Source organism: Quercus suber, unplaced genomic scaffold (assembly GCF_002906115.3).
Source record: "Quercus suber isolate HL8 unplaced genomic scaffold, Cork oak 2.0 scaffold_278, whole genome shotgun sequence".
Classification (NCBI taxonomy): domain Eukaryota; kingdom Viridiplantae; phylum Streptophyta; class Magnoliopsida; order Fagales; family Fagaceae; genus Quercus; species Quercus suber.
In genome coordinates this window covers 526282-543526 of record NW_027069734.1, presented here as the reverse complement: position 1 = coordinate 543526, position 17245 = coordinate 526282, and the positions used below count along the sequence as shown (strand labels likewise).

At 35.3% G+C, this 17245-nt stretch overlaps 3 protein-coding genes across 3 annotated transcripts; 1 reads left to right on the top strand and 2 right to left on the bottom strand.

The window, feature by feature from the left end:
- The first annotated feature begins 4684 nt into the window (after positions 1-4684).
- Positions 4685-8855, top strand: LOC111989323 (somatic embryogenesis receptor kinase 5). Its single transcript, XM_024021116.2, has 4 exons — positions 4685-5345; positions 6395-6655; positions 6777-7655; positions 7903-8855. Exons 1-4 carry the CDS (start codon positions 4916-4918, stop codon positions 8382-8384), a joined length of 2052 nt encoding a protein of 683 aa, XP_023876884.1. The 5' UTR covers positions 4685-4915; the 3' UTR covers positions 8385-8855.
- Positions 8856-9817: 962 nt separating this feature from the next.
- Positions 9818-13565, bottom strand: LOC111989320 (putative transferase At4g12130, mitochondrial). The gene is made up of 5 exons (XM_024021112.2): positions 12931-13565; positions 11654-11907; positions 11418-11516; positions 10423-10581; positions 9818-10335 (listed from the first exon to the last, which is right to left on the bottom strand). Exons 1-5 carry the CDS (start codon positions 13395-13397, stop codon positions 10091-10093), a joined length of 1224 nt encoding a protein of 407 aa, XP_023876880.1. The 5' UTR covers positions 13398-13565; the 3' UTR covers positions 9818-10090.
- A 1963-nt stretch (positions 13566-15528) lies between these two features.
- LOC111989294 (protein ALP1-like) lies at positions 15529-16461 on the bottom strand. The gene is made up of 3 exons (XM_065781792.1): positions 16345-16461; positions 16022-16253; positions 15529-15974 (listed from the first exon to the last, which is right to left on the bottom strand). The coding sequence occupies exons 1-3, from the start codon at positions 16459-16461 to the stop codon at positions 15529-15531; spliced, it is 795 nt and encodes a 264-aa protein (XP_065637864.1).
- Positions 16462-17245: the final 784 nt, after the last annotated feature.

Here is a 17245-nt window from a genome sequence, read left to right as displayed (position 1 = left end):
TTGATTGACACTTCCTGATGTTTCTAATGGAAACTTCAGGTTTCAAATATTACACCCTCCGATTGTAATTATTGAATTTTAAGAATTTGGGGGGGGGGGGTGGCCTCCCCTGGCCTAAGGCTAATTTAAACCCTAATAATAAATGTTTGTTAATAATTAATATAATTATCAAATTTTATATTTAGATTATATATATATATATTAAATCTCTCAAAAATAAAAACACTATATATATATATTAAAAACTTTCTACTCTTTACATAATTTATTGCATAAGTTTCGACCAAATTATAGTAGATAATCTTTTCAATAATGCTAATGTCACAAACACACTTTGTTATAACTGTCCTTTATAGCAAATTGTGATTGACTATTTGTCACTATCACATTGACTTTTTACTACTCAAAATTTGTCACATAAGACAGTTATAACAAGGTGTGTGTATTTGTGTGTGACACTAGAATTATTGTAGTAATATTTTACACCTTTTATTTTATTTTTATTTTTTGGAAAATGTTAAATGTACTACAAATTTACTACTTGAAAATTACAAATGGACGTGACAATAAATGTTGTTGGTGGGTTTCAACTTTCAACCACTTATAATTGAATTTTGAATTTCCTTTTTCTAGTTGGTATATCAATTTATAAGATCAACGCAGGAAAACTTAGAGAACTTGTAGCCCTACTCTTTCCTTTTTAAGAGTGCCTCACAGGTTCTTAGGCAAGCAAGGGTCTTAGCCCACTCAGTTGCCCACAGCCCACGTTTGGGCATGTGCTTGTAGTTGTAATATTAGAACCTTTAGAGGAATGCCACCCATCTCCTCCTTCCTTGAAACTGTCTTGTGTTCCCAAGAAGGAGATGGAGTGCAATCCTTTGCTTTTGTTACTTTATAAAAAAAGTTTATTAAAAAGATCGAAGAGAAAGAAGAATGAAGCGTTTGTTAGAGAGAGAAAAAAAATACTAAATGGATATGATCTAATGGGTAAGAAATTTTTTATTGATACCTAACCTAACCTTGTTAACGATGAAAGGCAGAAAAATAAAAGTTCATAGACAAATTTCAAAAGAGAGAGAGAGATAGAGATGTGTTTTCTCATAGTTGAAAACAGAGGTTAGATACCCGTCGTTCTCAAATGGAGACTTCTAAAAAAAAAAAAGTGCATACCAAAAAAACACATAAGAATATTTTATGTATATGAACTTGATTAATTGTTCAACTAAGAGTCAGGGCAATCACAAATTTCTTGAAATACATTTATGGAAATGTCTTTTTATGTCACACTATTTGAAAATTGATATGGTTTTAATATTTGATTCCTTCAACTTTGTTTTTATTCTAGCTTATTCTTGCCTCTGATTTGAATAACAGTGCCTCTTATTTTCATCTCTCAATCATGTCGATAATGGTGGCGAGATTTTGTAAAGTTACATCATAGTTAAATCGAATGGGCGTCATTTTCAGTCATGGGGGCCATTATTTCTTCTTTCTTGCCACTAGTCCTACTTTCTTTTTCTTTTTTTTTTCTTTTTTTGTGAGAGGTAATGCTCAGTGTTTGGATAAGTTTTAGAGCGTTGAAAAATGATTTTCAAGAAAACTTTGGCTCCCCCCAATTCAAATTTAAAGTCGGCAACCTGCTTTCTTGTGAAACATGATTGAGGATCTACTTATATTGTTCTTTTTAAAATGCCGATCAACTTCGAGCGTTGCGGCTTAAAAAAAGTTCCCACTAAGCTATTTTTGCGTAATGTTTCAGGACCAGCTCCTCCTATTGCCTCTCTTTTAAATAATTTAGTTTCATGTGAAGGAGTAAAAATTGTTCTTTGTTTTCGTATTTTGTCCTCTTCTTCATGGGTTATCTTGCAAATCAAGGGGAGTAAAAAAAAATGACCTTAAGTCAATCAAGTTAAAGTGTGCATTAAAGATTGCTTCCTTTCTTTAACTTTAAGCCTTTAACTTAAAAAGAAAAGAGAAGTAAAAATAATGATGAAACTTTAAACACTGTCTGTATCTTTCGAAAGCTATGGATTGTTGGGAGATTAGGTTTGTCAAAGTTAAAAGCTAAGTGGTTTGATACAACATATTTACTATTCACTCATTTTTTTACTGATAGAAAGCTTGCTCAAATAATCAATCACACTACTCACACATAAAATTGTCAAGAAAGTTAAAATTTTCAACATAAATATTTTACCTTTTATCCATAGATGTGGGGAAAACTGACAAAGAAAGTTATTGTAAAATTAGTTCCATGTTAGCTTTTTTGTTCATATTGTTCGCTTGTGCTAGTTTATAAATAAAGCTAAATGGTCTGTCCTCATCTCTTGTCTGCATTCTTGAGTATTTTGCAATGCGGACAGATTTAGAGAGGATTAGCTAAACAAAACAAACAAACAAAAAAACAAAAACAAAAACAAAATTACGTCCAAGATCTATACTTAAAAACTATTTCTGGTAAAGTGAGTGTCAAAACTTTGAAGGCAAATTCCCAATCAGCACTTTAGGTCAGTACCTAGCTCCTAATTCCTCGCTATCCAAACCCAATACAAATATAGAAATTGGAATGTCTCTTCGATCCTAATCAATTCCATACTTATTATAGGGGTGCGTTACATGTAGTTTTATCATCCCATGCCATGAATTTTACTGATAACATGACAATAGCATTGCGTCATGGATGATTATTCTGGTAGGTGGCACACAAGTAAAAAACACTGCACCTGACAAATTTTTCACAATTTATATTTCTTTAGACATAATAGTATTCAATTTTATCCAAGATAAGACAAATATTAAAGTAGTCTATATATAGCTATGTTGATTAAAATTGGAAAATAAAAGGGAATCCCATGTGAAGGATGCCAGTTTTTTGGGTCCTACACTCCTACTACACAGTACACACAACTAGAAAAGTATAACTTTCTTCTTCTTCTTCTTGTGTTTTTTTTTTCTTTTGGTTGCTGAAGGGTAAGTATAAAGTATAAACTGTAATTTACTGGGACAAATAATGGTTTGCAATTTGCATGTAGTGAGTGCAAATGAAAATATTGGGTTACATTGCTCCAAGAATTAATACGAGAGGGAGGTTTCTAATAATAGAGAAGAAAGCACAAGTTAGGGAACATTAAGATTACTACACATTACTTATAACTTCTCCAACAGACAGGAAGATAAATCAACCGACTCCCTCCCCATGTGGAGTGTGCCAAAGTTAGGTCTCCCACCAAACTGACCTTAAGAGTCTTAAGACCATTTTTTAGGCCATAATTGACCTTAGACTATTAAAAACTAGAGAAGAATAATGTCAGGAACCATAGGCTAGCTGCTCGGGCTGTCTTCAATTTTCATTCTAGATTCCAATTCCAAATTGTAAAGAAGTATATTATAGAACAACGGTAAAAGGAGTACAAAAGTAAAACGACAATCTGTCAATAATTGTTTGCATAACGAACTTCAGATTTTGAGATTTGTACGTATTAGTAGCATTGAAAATTCTTGAGATAAGGTTATTCAAAGTAGACTACCTCCCAAGTCCAAGATGACTCCCGTATTATGTTGTAGTTTGAATCTTAATGCCAAACCTGCCCAATATTATGGAAACTGATTTAGTGGTACTTTGTTTTTAACTAGAGCTTTGAGTTCAATTTTCAATACCATGCACACGTTTTTCTTACCCCAAAAAAATCCCCTTAGATGTTGTGGGGAAACTCCCTTTTGGAAAGAATAATCTCAATGTTTCATACTTCAGTTGCTTGGAAATTTCATAAAATTACATTATTCTATATTATTAGGCTTAAGACTTTGCCGTTGTACCAAACAATTATTCTCCGTCTCTCTCTTTTATTCTTACAACAAGTGAAGGAATTTCTCTCTAAGATTCTTGGTAATTACTCTCTCTTTATTTGTTTTCAACAAAACATAATGTTTTATTAAATAATCATGCGTAGCTTCTTTTATCGGAACATCTCATAATAATCATACTAAGCTTTCTAGTTAACACATTTCCGATATGCTCCATAAAGAATGGTGGTTATTTGAATATAATTAATTGATATATTTATATTTGCTTATCCAAAAAATTAAAAATAAATAAAAATACACTTGCTCTTTTTATACAGCAGCCATCAATGCAAAATTTTATAAAACTACTAGAAATTTTGACACCTACAAAGTCAAAAATATGTAGTTCTGCCGAGAATACTTCAAGCTTGGAGTCTTGACTCTTGACCAATGCTCCCAATTTGTACTGGAAGACAACCGCAAGCTACGTCCTAATCCGATTGGGATTGGTTTCAATTTTCCGTTGCTACAGATCGTGACTGCTATCCACTCTCCCTCTCTGTTTACAAACACATGTGAATAAACTTGTCTCAAACATTGTCATATTGGGGGCTTTGGAGCCCATTTCTGCAGCACCGCACTAACTGAAAATCAATCAAACTTAAAGCAAAACAGCTAGTCCATTATCAAGTAGCATGCTTTGTGCACCACATTCATCATCATCGTCATCATCGTGACCGTCGACCTTACTTTAAATATACGATATATTGACAATTGAAAATGCGTCCAACAGTCTCAGCAATTACAGCCAGCTGTCACGCTGACGTTATCTAATCCCAAATCCAAATGTGAACCTGTCTGTAGACCAATCGCATAAAGCTGGTGTAATAAATTCCACTCTCTCTTTGAAAAAAGTTACGTACTATTTCTTCCTTTTACTTCGCAGCAAAACTACAAAAAGATTCTATGCAGAGAATTTAGGTAGAAAGAGAAAAAGACCGTCAGTCATACAGAAGACTTTCTTGGAAGAGAAGAGTATCAGAATTGCGGTACTGTGTGAGACCCAGAAACAAAAATGGGGTTTTCAGTATAGGTCCAGGGAAAAGATAAGAGCTTTGAGGCTAAAGCTGAAATGGGTTTTCTTCACTTTCTCATTTCTGTGCTTCTTTTGCTCACATTTTCTGCTCCACGACCTGTTCGTGGAAATGTTGAGCTGAAAGCTCTCATGGAGTTGAAGTCCTCGCTAGACCCAGAGAACAAGTTGTTGCAGTCGTGGGCGAGTGAGGGTGATCCATGTAGTGGTTCATTTATGGGCGTAGCATGCAACGAGCATCGCAAAGTGGCCAACATTTCTTTGCAGGGAAAGGGTCTCTCCGGCAAGGTCTCAGGAGCTGTGGCTGAGCTGAAATGCTTGACAGGGTTGTACCTGCACTTCAACAATTTGTCCGGAGAGATTCCCAGAGAGATTTCCAATCTTTCTGAGCTGACTGATCTCTATCTCAACGTGAACAATCTATCTGGTGCTATACCCAATGAGATAGGGAAAATAGATAGTCTTCAAGGTTAGAGGTTGCTTGGTTCTATGGATTTATATAAAAGTTTCAGTTTTGCTTACAGATTTATACATTTTCTAGTCTTGTTTTCTGGATTTCTGGTGCCTTTGTGTTACTGTTAGTTTGCCAGCGCCTAACTGTCGTGAATTTTCCATTATTTCCTTTTTGCATGTTGTTGTTTTCCCTCTATTTCATCTATGTGATATGGGATTTGTAATTTAGAAGAAATGGATGTTTGCTAGCTAAATAAGTGAATTTATTATTGAGAGAGGAGCTTCAATTTTGCTTGCATTTGAAGGTTTTAATATCTCTGAATTAGTATAAATGGTATATTTGAATGACATTTTGTTGCTGAGAAAACTGAGGGAAGGAAGAGAAGGATCAAATTTCAAAATCTGGAGTAAGTTGTTTGGTTTCCAAAAAAATGATAGAACCTCCTTAATTGGGGGTAAATGTGGTATTGGTGTGGCATTCTGAGTTGTTTGTTTACCCCAGTCCCAAATCGTAAAGATATTTCTCATATGCATAGTTGTCTGTCATGTGGCTTTTATGGTAATCTTGGGATCGAAGGCCTCATGGAGAACTAAGTTCATTGATTTACTATTTTTTTCCCCAGGGCTTTTGGGATGTATTGTCTTCAATCATTCATCTGAGTTGTCTTTCTTTGATCAAGTGGGGTAATCATAGCCAAATAACTAAATACAATAGAGTTTCAACTTCACTTGTTAATATCTGCATCTGTACCACTTCAGTTCATATTTGTTTTTTATTAGTACCATCAAAAGGAAAAGAATAGAGGCAATTGCACGAAAGAAAAGAACAGAGTTTGAGCTACGTCTTTTTGTTGTCTTAATTTACCTTGTAAATTATGTAATTGAAATTTACTTCTTTTATCGTTACTTTTCTTTTCCAAATTTTCTCAGAAACTGAATGGTTCAATGTCAGTGTTGTTATGCCAAGTTGACATTAAAAACCGGAATAGAATATATATAGAGTTTTTTTTCGGACTTTTGTTCTCGAAACTCAGCTTAATTCGAAAACTTTCTTTGTTTGTGTAGTTTTACAGCTAAGTCGTAACCAGCTGACGGGCAATATTCCTAAACAGATGGGGTCCTTGACGAGGTTAAGCGTTCTTGGTTTGCAATATAATAGACTAATGGGTCCAATTCCTGCAAGCTTAGGGAACTTGAAGAAGCTAAGATGGCTTGATTTGAGCTTTAATGGCTTCTCTGAAAGAATTCCAGCTGGACTGGCCAGTATTCCACAGTTGAATTTTCTAGATGTCCGAAACAATTCTCTCTCTGGGGTTGTCCCTTCTGGTATGTCTATTTCTTACATCCTTGATTATTCCACAAAAATTCTCCTCCTGACACTTTCTTTTTTATTATTGTGGTTATGCATTGATCAATACTGAAAAATTTTTTATAAATGAAATTGAAGCTTTCAGGAGATTAAATGAAGGGTTCCAGTGTGCGAACAATCGAGGTTTATGTGGATTTGGGTTTTCTACATTGCGAAAGTGCACTGCATTTGATAATGGTGTAGTAAATGTTGATCCATCTGAACCTGCTGGGCCAAACATAAATAAAACTGCCTCAAAGGAGAACCCTAAGCCTGCAATTTTCCATGCTCATTGCAATCAAACCCATTGCTCAAAGTCAACAAGATTCCCACTAGCTGCAGTTGTTGCAGTGGTTATTACAGTTACGGTCACATTGACAGGGGCTGTATTTGTGACCATTATTCGGTATCGCCGGCGGAAACAAAAGATTGGGACTACAGCTGATTCTTCTGATGGTCGACTTAGCACTGATCAGGCTAAGGAGTTGTATAGGAAAAATCTCTCTCCACTTGTTAGTCTTGAATACTCCAATGGATGGGACCCTTTTGCTGATGATGGGAACGGCATTGGATCTCCTCAGCATTTTTTAAACTACTTAAGGTTCAACATGGAAGAGGTTGAGTCTGCAACCCAGTACTTTTCTGAGGCAAATTTATTGGGAAGGAGCAAATTCTCGGCTGTGTACAAAGGAATTCTAAGAGATGGTTCTCTTATAGCTATTAGGAGCATTAATGTGACCAGCTGTAAGTCTGAGGAAGCTGAGTTTGTGAAGGGGTTGAATTTGTTAACCTCCCTGAGACATGAAAACCTTGTTAGACTGAGAGGTTTTTGTTGCTCAAGGAGCAGGGGTGAATGTTTTCTCATATATGATTTTGCTCCAAATGGGAACCTGTCTCGATATCTTGATTTAGAAGATGGAAGCAACCAAGTTCTTGACTGGCCCACGAGGATTTCTGTCATCAGTGGCATTGCAAAAGGTCAGTAACTTCTGTTGATCACATTAATTTATTTAGTTTCATTTTCTTCGAGTCTTTTGCAATAATGCTGTGTTATTAAGTTTTTTTCAAGAGGGTTTCTGTCCACCGTCCACGTATTCATTTTTTGTTCTCACCCTTGAAACTTGAGTTATAAGTTTACTTTAGGAAAATCAAATGAACCATACATGTTTAGAAAACCTTAAAATACGCAGTTTGCTTACTTAGATATTGGTTATGCTCCAACCAGGTATTGGGTACTTACATAGCACTGAAGAAAACAAGCCTGCGATAATTCACCAAAACATCTCTGTCGAGAAGATTCTCATTGACCAACAGTTCAACCCATTGATTTCGGATTCTGGCCTTCCTAAGCTTCTTGCAGATGACATTGTCTTCTCAGCTCTTAAAACCAGTGCTGCGATGGGATACCTAGCTCCTGAGTACATTACCACTGGTCGTTTCACAGAGAAAAGCGACATATTTGCATTTGGAGTAATCGTATTCCAAGTTCTTTCCGGGAAGCTATTACTCTCCAACTCAATGCGAACGGCTGCTGAATCTTGTAAATTTCAAGATTTCATCGACAAAAATCTGGAGGGGAAATTCTCTGAATCTGAGGCAACTATGCTGGCAAAAATTGCACTGATGTGCACCAACGAGCTTCCCACCAACAGGCCAAACATGGAGGACATAATTCAGGAGCTAAGCAGTTCTAGGAACAGTTCTTGATGGCCTACTTTTGTGTCTATATCTTGGGAATTGCTGATGATGATGATCTAATGATGGTGACTCATTAATATGCACACTACTGTTGAAGCTGGTCCTATTTATTGTTATATGTGCTCCCATTTGAAGGAAACTAAGGCTTGCTGGGAATGTCAAAGGATTTATGTTTCTACAAATCGGTGGAGGTGAGGAAGATTCCCCTGTGATTACTTGTAATAATTTATTCCTAGCTTTATGAAAAGCAACAACTGCAAGGATGAATATGAAGAACCTCTGATCATTCATTCCATTTCTGAATATAGCTTCTGATACAATGAAGAGATGCATTTGCAACCACTAGACAGTAACTGCGGTGCCAACTGCAAAACTGTTTCTGTACAATTTACTTTAATCTGCTAATAACAGCAGTCTTCAACCTGCTATGTAACTTCAAAAGATTTGATTAATAGTAAAGATTTATTAAATTTTTCTTTATGTATGTAGTGGTTGACCAGAATTCTTGATACTTCTTTAGGTGCATGGTCTTTATCAAGAAATAACGCTACCTTTTATTTTTTTGGAGATAACTCGATGGTTACAACAGGAGGGAGGAGATATTTGAACACTAGGAAAGTAGGTTAGAAACATCAAGAAGTACCAACTAATTACAAGGCGCATCGATGAAATTATGCTACTTTAAATTGCTTAAAATTTACCCTCTTCTTCTTTTGTGTTTATTATTATGTTTGGTTAAATTATAAAACAAATTTATTCTTTAATTTCTAAGATGGAGACAGCTTATGTTGGAGGTCAGATGACCCCTCACTTGATGAGGGTGTTCCTATATGTCTGTATATGCTAAAATAGGTTGAGCAAGAAAGTACTTCGTGTTGCAATTTTAATAAAAAGGTTACCGCAACAAATTCTTTCTAGAAACTTTTTTCCAGATCCAACGTTACATCAAAACAAGTAACTCTAACATCAACGTTTACTATCTTCTAAAGCCACTATTCCTCTTTTTGGCAGAAAGCAGGGATTGAAGGATTATTTTCTTAGTCTGTTTTCGTATTTTGCAAGTTAAAGAAATCTGTCGTCTACGTGTTTGGTTGTTTTAATCTGTTGACTAGAAGTATGCTGATGATATTCTTGGAAATTTTCTTGAAAGTTTTAGTGGTGGAATATTATATTGAATTTATTGTAAATTTTGAGTTTCTTTGTTTTTGTTTTTGTTTTGTTGAAGGGAATAATAGAGTCTCATTAAAAACAAATTTTCTTAATAATTTTAATAGATAAATTTTGAAAAGCAAACCATCACAACATAATAATGTAGCAAAAGAATTTTACTTTAACAAAATTTTCTACTTGACAAAACCTCATACATTCCTAATTAGTAAAATCAAATGGAACATAATGCGCAGGATCATGAGGAGAAAACCTGGACAGAAAAGGTGTAGACATTCAGAAAACGAAGGATTGACTTTGCATTCATTTTCTTCACGTTTTCTACAAGCAATATTTTTTCCACTGCCCTTCTCTACACTTGCAGTGCTATTTGTTATATTAATGTTTAAATCAGCATTACTGCAACAGTTTTCTTCTTTGTAATAAAAGAATAAAAAACGGCCTCATTTTATTTCTCATAAAAAGAAAAATGTAAAGTAGTATAAAGTTTTAACCATTAGCATTGATCAAGACCAGAAGTGCTATACTTTTTCTCTGAATAAGCAAGCCTAAGCAACTGCACTATGCTGTTGATGCTCTTGAAACCATTCAGCAGGCCACCAATCTGGTCTAACAGCCTCAACCTTCACATTCTCCTGTCCTTGTATGGTCAATGCACCTGATCCTTTGAAGGCTTCCTCCAACCGCAAAAGACCAAGCCCACGACACCCAAGTGCAGCCCTCACAGTACCAGCCTTCTTGTGGGAGGCAGTATCTATCACTTCTGAGCCAGGAGCAACCTTTTGCTCCACTTCTGAGAAGCAGAAATGAAAATGCTTGGGATATGCCAAGACAAAAGGAAAGAGAAGGAGGGGAGAAATTCAGAGGAAGGAAAGATTACCTTCTCCACTATCGTTAAGAAACCTTAAAGGAAGCAAGCGCTTGCGAATGACACCTCGATGATGTGTACGAGCTACAAGCTCTTGGCCCATGTAGCACCCTTTGTCAAAGCTTATTGCATTCAGACCAGCAAGATTGTATTCAAGAGGCATTGCCTCACCTAAACATGATAATAACAATTCCATGATTTTTCTTTTTTTAAAACTACAAAAATAACCTCATAATAACATTTCAACATACATTTTATACATAAAGATAAAATTATCATCATAAATGAAAGGAGAACAACATAGGGAATAACAAGGTCACAACTCACAAGTTACAAAATGCAGACAATTTCTTTGCCACAAAAAATTTGGAGGGGAGGGGGGTGTTGGGTGGTAAAACAAGAATATTACAATCAGTTAGCTTGAAAACCTCAATCTATATTACATGCTAATGTAGAACAACAATGAGCTCTGACACCAAAACAAATGCTACAAAAATTCTTAAAGGGGGTTGAGCAAGAATAGAAAAATAAAAATAAAAATAAACCTAGGACTAAGCACCTAGGATTGCTTGGAGTCAACACCAAGCAGGATAAAAAAAACATAATAATAATAATAATAAAATAAAAAAACCTACAAATTAGCAATTAAGGTTGCCTGGAATCTGCACCACAGAATGGGAAAAGTTCCAATAAAATTTTATTACTCAAGCAAACTTGTCTCCATCAAAGTACAGTTGCTTGCTTATATAGACTACTAAGACTAAATTCTAATCTTCATTGACTTGGGTCAAAACGCAATTATTGAATCATGAAAATATACTCTATGAAATTAAACAAATTACTAATAACCTTAGTTAATAAGACCTAAAATAAAATCCAATGTACCAATAGTAAAAAAATAATAATTTCTAAAATTAAATAAAAATATTTTGGTGCTCCCTGCATCACATTCAGAAAAATATGGAAAAAAGTTCAAGCATACAATCAAGGGGGAACTAAAAGTCTACCTTTTGGAATCTCAGCTGAGCCTTCTGCAACCCCCTTCTGTAATCTCCAAAGCAGGTAATTCTGTTCATCTGTTTCTTTGTCAGCCTCAATCAAAGGCGCTGCAACAGGCACAAAAAGGGAAAAATATTTGCGGCTTAAGTGGATCTCTCAATTATCCATAATGTAACCATAAGCCTCTGAAAACATTGTGATGCTGTAAACTTATAGAGATCTAGCATAAGCTTATAAAACTCACGTATTATATCTGATGGAAAGATTCCCCTGAAACCTAGAGAATCCAATCTGGGATCATTAAACCATTGCCATCCAAGATTATTTCCACGTGAAGCTGACTCGCCTGAACGATCAACACCAGCACCCCAGCCAACACTGGCAGCCTCTGGTTCTTCTGTAGATGAGGACTTTTCAGGAAGGTTCCCACCATACCTCTGCCAGCAAGAGAAGTCTTTTGCCACATTCTCAATCTCAACCTTAGACCTTACTCGGTATCTGCCATCACAAAATTTAAAATAAATAAATGGAAGTTTCCTAAATTTAAAAGCTAATATTGCCATACAGAAAGCACACATCTGCTCCCTCAAAAGAATCTTGCAGGCTTGGCAATTCCAAGAAAGGTTAATACAAAGTGAATAAAAGAACATGAAGAGGTAAAACAAATGGTTCAAATCATATACACTTAGGCTAGCCTTGGTAATGGTTCAGATCATATTCTTCACAAGCTTAGATTAAAGAGGTATAGCATCACACACAAAGATGGAACTGATTACTTCTTGCAGCCAGTCACATGTAAGCATATTTAAGACAGGAACTGCACACAAAAAAAAGTCTTGGTTCATGATTGATCATGCATCTTCAAAGAAACTTTGATTAAATTCATCATTTCCTAATAACAAAAACAATTGGTTTGAGGTATAATACATTGTCACAATTGGCCAGGAACAAATATTTGAACGCAATAAATCTTAATCTCCAAAAACTTAACTTTACAATCTCAATTCTCATCTCAGCTTGTTATTTTCCACAGCTAAACAATAACTTCGCATATTTCAACCGAGGAGAATCCAAATGAACTAGTGCATGGTGGGACATGACATGCTTCATAATTTACATATAGTGACTATTCAATTGCAAAGTTAACATAAATGGTGCGCTAACAAAATCAGATTATACTGGTATACAACTTGTTATACTTAATTACCTACAAAAGAAACCGTATTGCCAATTTGTCACTAACTAAATTTTTCCAAAGAAATCCGAATAAGTTTAGTTCAAAACCTAAATGTGCAAACCAATAACAAATCCAGCCAAAAAATAAAAACACAAGCCAACATGTTGAATACAACATGAACATTGTTGTCTTCACGGAACAAATTCTCAACTAAATATATGTTTAAGCCAAAACAGATAAATATTCACAAAGCTTACTTTATTAAAATTCACCCCCAAAAAAACAAAAAGAGCATTTAATAAACCAGCAAACCAAAACCCAGTTCAGAAAAATCCCAAACTCACTTTTTGAAGGTCTCCAAGAGCTCATCCAAAACAGTAGCATCCACATCCGCGAACAGTTCAAACGAATGGTCCGGGTCTGACCCAGGTCCGGACCCGGACTTGTCGAGCTTGGCGTCGAGCTTAGGCGGCTTGTAAAGGAAGAGGTCGTAGAGGAACTTTCCCTGAGGGGTCAAGAACGCGGCGTACATAGGAGGAGCAGAGACAGTTGGCAAATTCGGTGTGGGCAAGGTGGAGGTTCTCTCATTCTCAACCATGGGTTCACTGAATTTCCGTACATCGTTGGTCAATAAGCCTTGCAGGAACTTTACAGTGTCTGGGCCTCGGAACCGGACCACGGACCGTGAATCGAGCTTCGAGGTAATGGGCCCAGCGGTTTCGAGGTTGTGAGAAGAGAAGGAACGGTTTGATGAGAAGTAACGGTACGCAGAGGATTTGGCGAACCGAAGGCAGGGTTTGAAGCGATGCATTGTTTGTTTGCTTGTTTGTTTTGTGTGATGTGATTGAAACTTTAAAAGAGTCCAGTTGGTTTGGTAATGAAGAAGCTATGGTGATGGTGACGGTGGTGGCTTGTGAAGGTGAAGGGGGTTGACACGTTAGCTCGGAGGTGGCTCTGGGTTTCTGTGACGTGTATTAGAGGAAGGTGAATTTTTTTTTTTAAATAACAATAAATATTAAAAAATTTAGTTAGTTGTCATAGTGAAAAAGAACGTTGAAAAGTAATATCTCAAGTGTTTAAAATTCGAGTTTTAAGATAAAACTCGAGTTTTTAAGTCTAGATTTGTAAGTGAATGGGGCCTAATGTGGAAAAAAATTCATGAAAAAATTGAGTTTTAAAGACTCGAGTTCCATAAATTGTAAAAAAACGCCGCTATAGGGCTTTAAAACGTCATTGTAGGGCTTAAAAATGCCACTATAAGGCTCCCTGATACACTATAAAAAATTTTGCAAGAAAACGCCGCTATAGGGCTTTAAAACGTCACTATAGGGCTTAAAAATACCACTATAGCGCTCCCTGATCAGACTTTAAAAATTTTTTTGTAGGAAAACGCCACGGTAGGAACTCGAGTTTCTAAAACTCGAGATCTCTGTGGCATCTTCACCAAAGCAACACTTGCAAAGCGAGTCTTTGAGACTCGAGTTTTAGAAACTCGAGATGCTACTTTCCATTATTCTTTCAAATGTTGCCTAACTTACTACATACTTGCCCATTACACGCTTAGTTTGCCCATTCTCCCGAGGAAAGTTTGGGCCAAAATGGGTAACTAGCAATAATTTTCCAACTATATAGTTAGCAGTCAATGTTTGCAAACTATATTTTTTACTAGCATCTCGAGTCTAAGAGACTCGATTTTTGCATATAAATTGAGTCTCAGAGACTCGATTTTCATGGTCTAATCAAGTCTTATGTGGCATTTTTTTCCACATGGCCTGGGCTCACGAGCGGCCTGGGTGCACCGTCGCGGCCTAGGTCTCGATCCGATCTAGTGCAGGTGCTGTTTTCTTCAGCTTCTTTCTTTTTTTTTCTTCTTCGGCATCTTTCTCTTCTTTTTTTTTTTTTTTTGGCTCTGATTTCTTTGTTTTGTTGGTGCTGTTGTTCTTTTATTGGAGCTGTTGGTTGTTCTTTTGTTGGTACTGTTGGTTGTTCTTTTTTATGGTCTGGCCTTATAAATCGAGTTTTAGAGACTCAATTTCCATGTGGGCGCCACGTGAAAAAAGATGCCACATTGATTAGACCATAAAAATCAAGTCTCTGAGACTCGATTTATATGCCAAAATAGAGTCTCTTAAACTCGAGATACTAGTAAAAAAAATAGTTTTGCAAACATTGACTACTAACTATATAGTTGGAAAATTATTGCTAGTTACCCATTTTGGCCCATTTGTTTATTAATTCTTGTCGTAACGGGAAAGAGAAAAAATGAGGCTTTAAATAAGGGTGAGTTTGGTTCAGCTTTTTGTAAAAGTGCATAATGAAAAAGTTGAGTTTTCAAAAAGTGCATAATGAAAAAGTTGAGTTTCAAAAAGCTGAGTGTTTGGTAAAACTGTTAAAAAGTGCTTTTTGAAAAAGCTGAGTGTTTGGCTAGCACTTATAAAAGTGGCTGTTTGAATGGTAAATTACCAAAAAGGACAATGTATTATAAGGGAGTTTATTTCATACTTTTTTTTTTTTTTTTAATGTGAGTTCATTTCATACTTAATTAAAAATCAACTACGTCATATACTTAAATAATAATAATAATAATAAAAATAATAAATATATTATTGGTATTATTTAATAATGTTTGGGGAATTTTTCTTTTTTAGTGTCATAATTATTTGTTATTACCATTAATGACTTCTTATTAATATTAATTAAATCTAAATAATTTTCATCATCATAACGTACAAAATGAAAATGTAAAAAGATGATAAAATATACACCAATAATCCAAATTTAAATTGTACTACATAAAAATGTAAAAAGATATAAAATACATATCAATAACCCAATTTTAAATTGTACAACACAAAAATGTAAAAAAGATAATAAAATACATACCAATAACCCAAGTTTAAATTGTATTTCATGATATTATAAATAAATAAAAAAGACAACTACTAATTATTATCCCCCCAAATGGAATTAGCAATGGAATCACGAAGAACCACCATCGCAGGGTCTGTTAAAGATCCTGAGTTCTGCTCAAAACTGCTACCTGCTTCACTATTATGTTCTCTTCTAGAAATTGAATCTCGATTGGCGTTTATGAAGCCCCTATCATCCCTATCATTTAGTCTAACAAAATTATGAAGAGCCATAGTAGCAGATACAATAAGTATTTGGATATGGAATGGAAAAGATGGCATGTTTCTAATAATTCTCCATTTATTCTTCCACACACCAAAAGTGCGCTCAATCACACATCGAAGAGATGAGTGAGCATGATTAAATTTTTCATGTCTAGTTCTAGGGCTTCCACCTCTCCTTCGAAAGTCTTGAAGATGATATGATATCCCCTTGTATGGTGCCACATAGCCTTTCACCATTGGGTATCCAGAATCAACTACATAATATTTCTTATAATGAATAATTGATTAACCAATTACAAACCTGGTGGTGGGTGTGGAAAGTTGTTACTTTGTTTATGAATAGTATCAAGAAAAATGTGAGTGTCGTGTGCTGCACCTTCCCATCCAGGCAAAACAAATGTGAATAACATATCAAAGTCACATGCAGCCATCACATTTTGGGTTGGATATCCCTTTCTTCCATAGTATGGAATGGACTTCTCAGTAGGTACAACCACTGTCTCATGTGTGCCATCAATCGCACTGATGCAATCCTAATAAAAACATTAATAGTTTTCAGTTCCACATGCATTGTATTATCTTATAGACAATAACACTTATTCAAATATACAATAGTACACATACTTTGAAATGTGGCCAATAAATTGGATGGTCTTGTATTTTTGTTAGAACTTCACTAAAAGTGGGATCCGAAGGCTTTACATATGCAGCTGCAAAGCGAGCACCCAACAGAGTGATCATCTTCTCAAAATGTCTACTTATGGTTTCACCCGAATGTTAAAATATTTCTTGAACCACTCGGTTACATGTTCCATGACCAAGTATCAGTAAACACATTGCCACTGACTCTTCTAACCTTATATTCCTTGAATGTTGAAGTCCATAGTCACGTTGTAAAACTTGACTCAAATTACTAAACACCTCATTTTTCATTCTAAACATGTTATAACACAATTTCACATTATCTTCCATACAGCGTCTCACCCAAGCCCACCCTGTTTGTTCAAAATTATAACAAGGAGTCTTATTAATGTATTTATTGAAATACGTCACAACTGCTTCACAGGTAACTGCCACAAGCTGGTAAAACTTACAAGTCCTGCTTTCTAACTTTTTTTTTTTAATTTTCATTAAAAAAAAAAGGTTAGAAAGCAGGACTTGTGAGTCGTTAAATAAAACAACCTGACCAAGACCAAAAAAAAAAGTTAGAAAGCAAGGACTTGTAAGTCGTTAAATAAAACAACTTGACTAAGACCCCAGTGGACACACAGCTACTGACAATTCTGGATGATGAAAGAAAAAAAGTTAGAATGTAGGACTTGTAAGTCGCTAAATAAAACAACTTGAACAAGACCCCAGCGGAAACACAACTACCGACAATTATGGATTAATTTATCTGTGATGTAATTATTTTGTCATATGACTATGGTTGTCAAACAGCTTTTTCTGCCCTAGTCGAGAGTAATCAAAGTCACTATACTCACTACTTTAATAATATATATATATATATATATATAGATAAAGT

What these genes read in the sequence shown, in the direction of transcription:
- LOC111989323 (XM_024021116.2), top strand. Translation starts at nt 4,916, where the DNA reads ATGGGTTTTCTTCACTTTCTCATTTCTGTGCTTCTTTTGCTCACATTT. An exon ending in GAAAATAGATAGTCTTCAAG is followed by an intron (nt 5,346 to 6,394) that starts GTTAGAGGTTGC and finishes TTGTTTGTGTAG; the next exon opens with TTTTACAGCTAAGTCGTAAC. An exon ending in CTCTGGGGTTGTCCCTTCTG is followed by an intron (nt 6,656 to 6,776) that starts GTATGTCTATTT and finishes ATGAAATTGAAG; the next exon opens with CTTTCAGGAGATTAAATGAA.
- LOC111989320 (XM_024021112.2), bottom strand. Translation starts at nt 13,397, where the DNA reads ATGCATCGCTTCAAACCCTGCCTTCGGTTCGCCAAATCCTCTGCGTAC. An exon ending in CTTTCCATCAGATATAATAC is followed by an intron (nt 11,517 to 11,653) that starts GTGAGTTTTATA and finishes TGCCTGTTGCAG; the next exon opens with CGCCTTTGATTGAGGCTGAC. An exon ending in CTCAGCTGAGATTCCAAAAG is followed by an intron (nt 10,582 to 11,417) that starts GTAGACTTTTAG and finishes TATCATGTTTAG; the next exon opens with GTGAGGCAATGCCTCTTGAA.
- LOC111989294 (XM_065781792.1), bottom strand. Translation starts at nt 16,461, where the DNA reads ATGATCACTCTGTTGGGTGCTCGCTTTGCAGCTGCATATGTAAAGCCT. An exon ending in TTTATTGGCCACATTTCAAA is followed by an intron (nt 16,254 to 16,344) that starts GTATGTGTACTA and finishes TGTTTTTATTAG; the next exon opens with GATTGCATCAGTGCGATTGA. An exon ending in CTTTCCACACCCACCACCAG is followed by an intron (nt 15,975 to 16,021) that starts GTTTGTAATTGG and finishes AATATTATGTAG; the next exon opens with TTGATTCTGGATACCCAATG.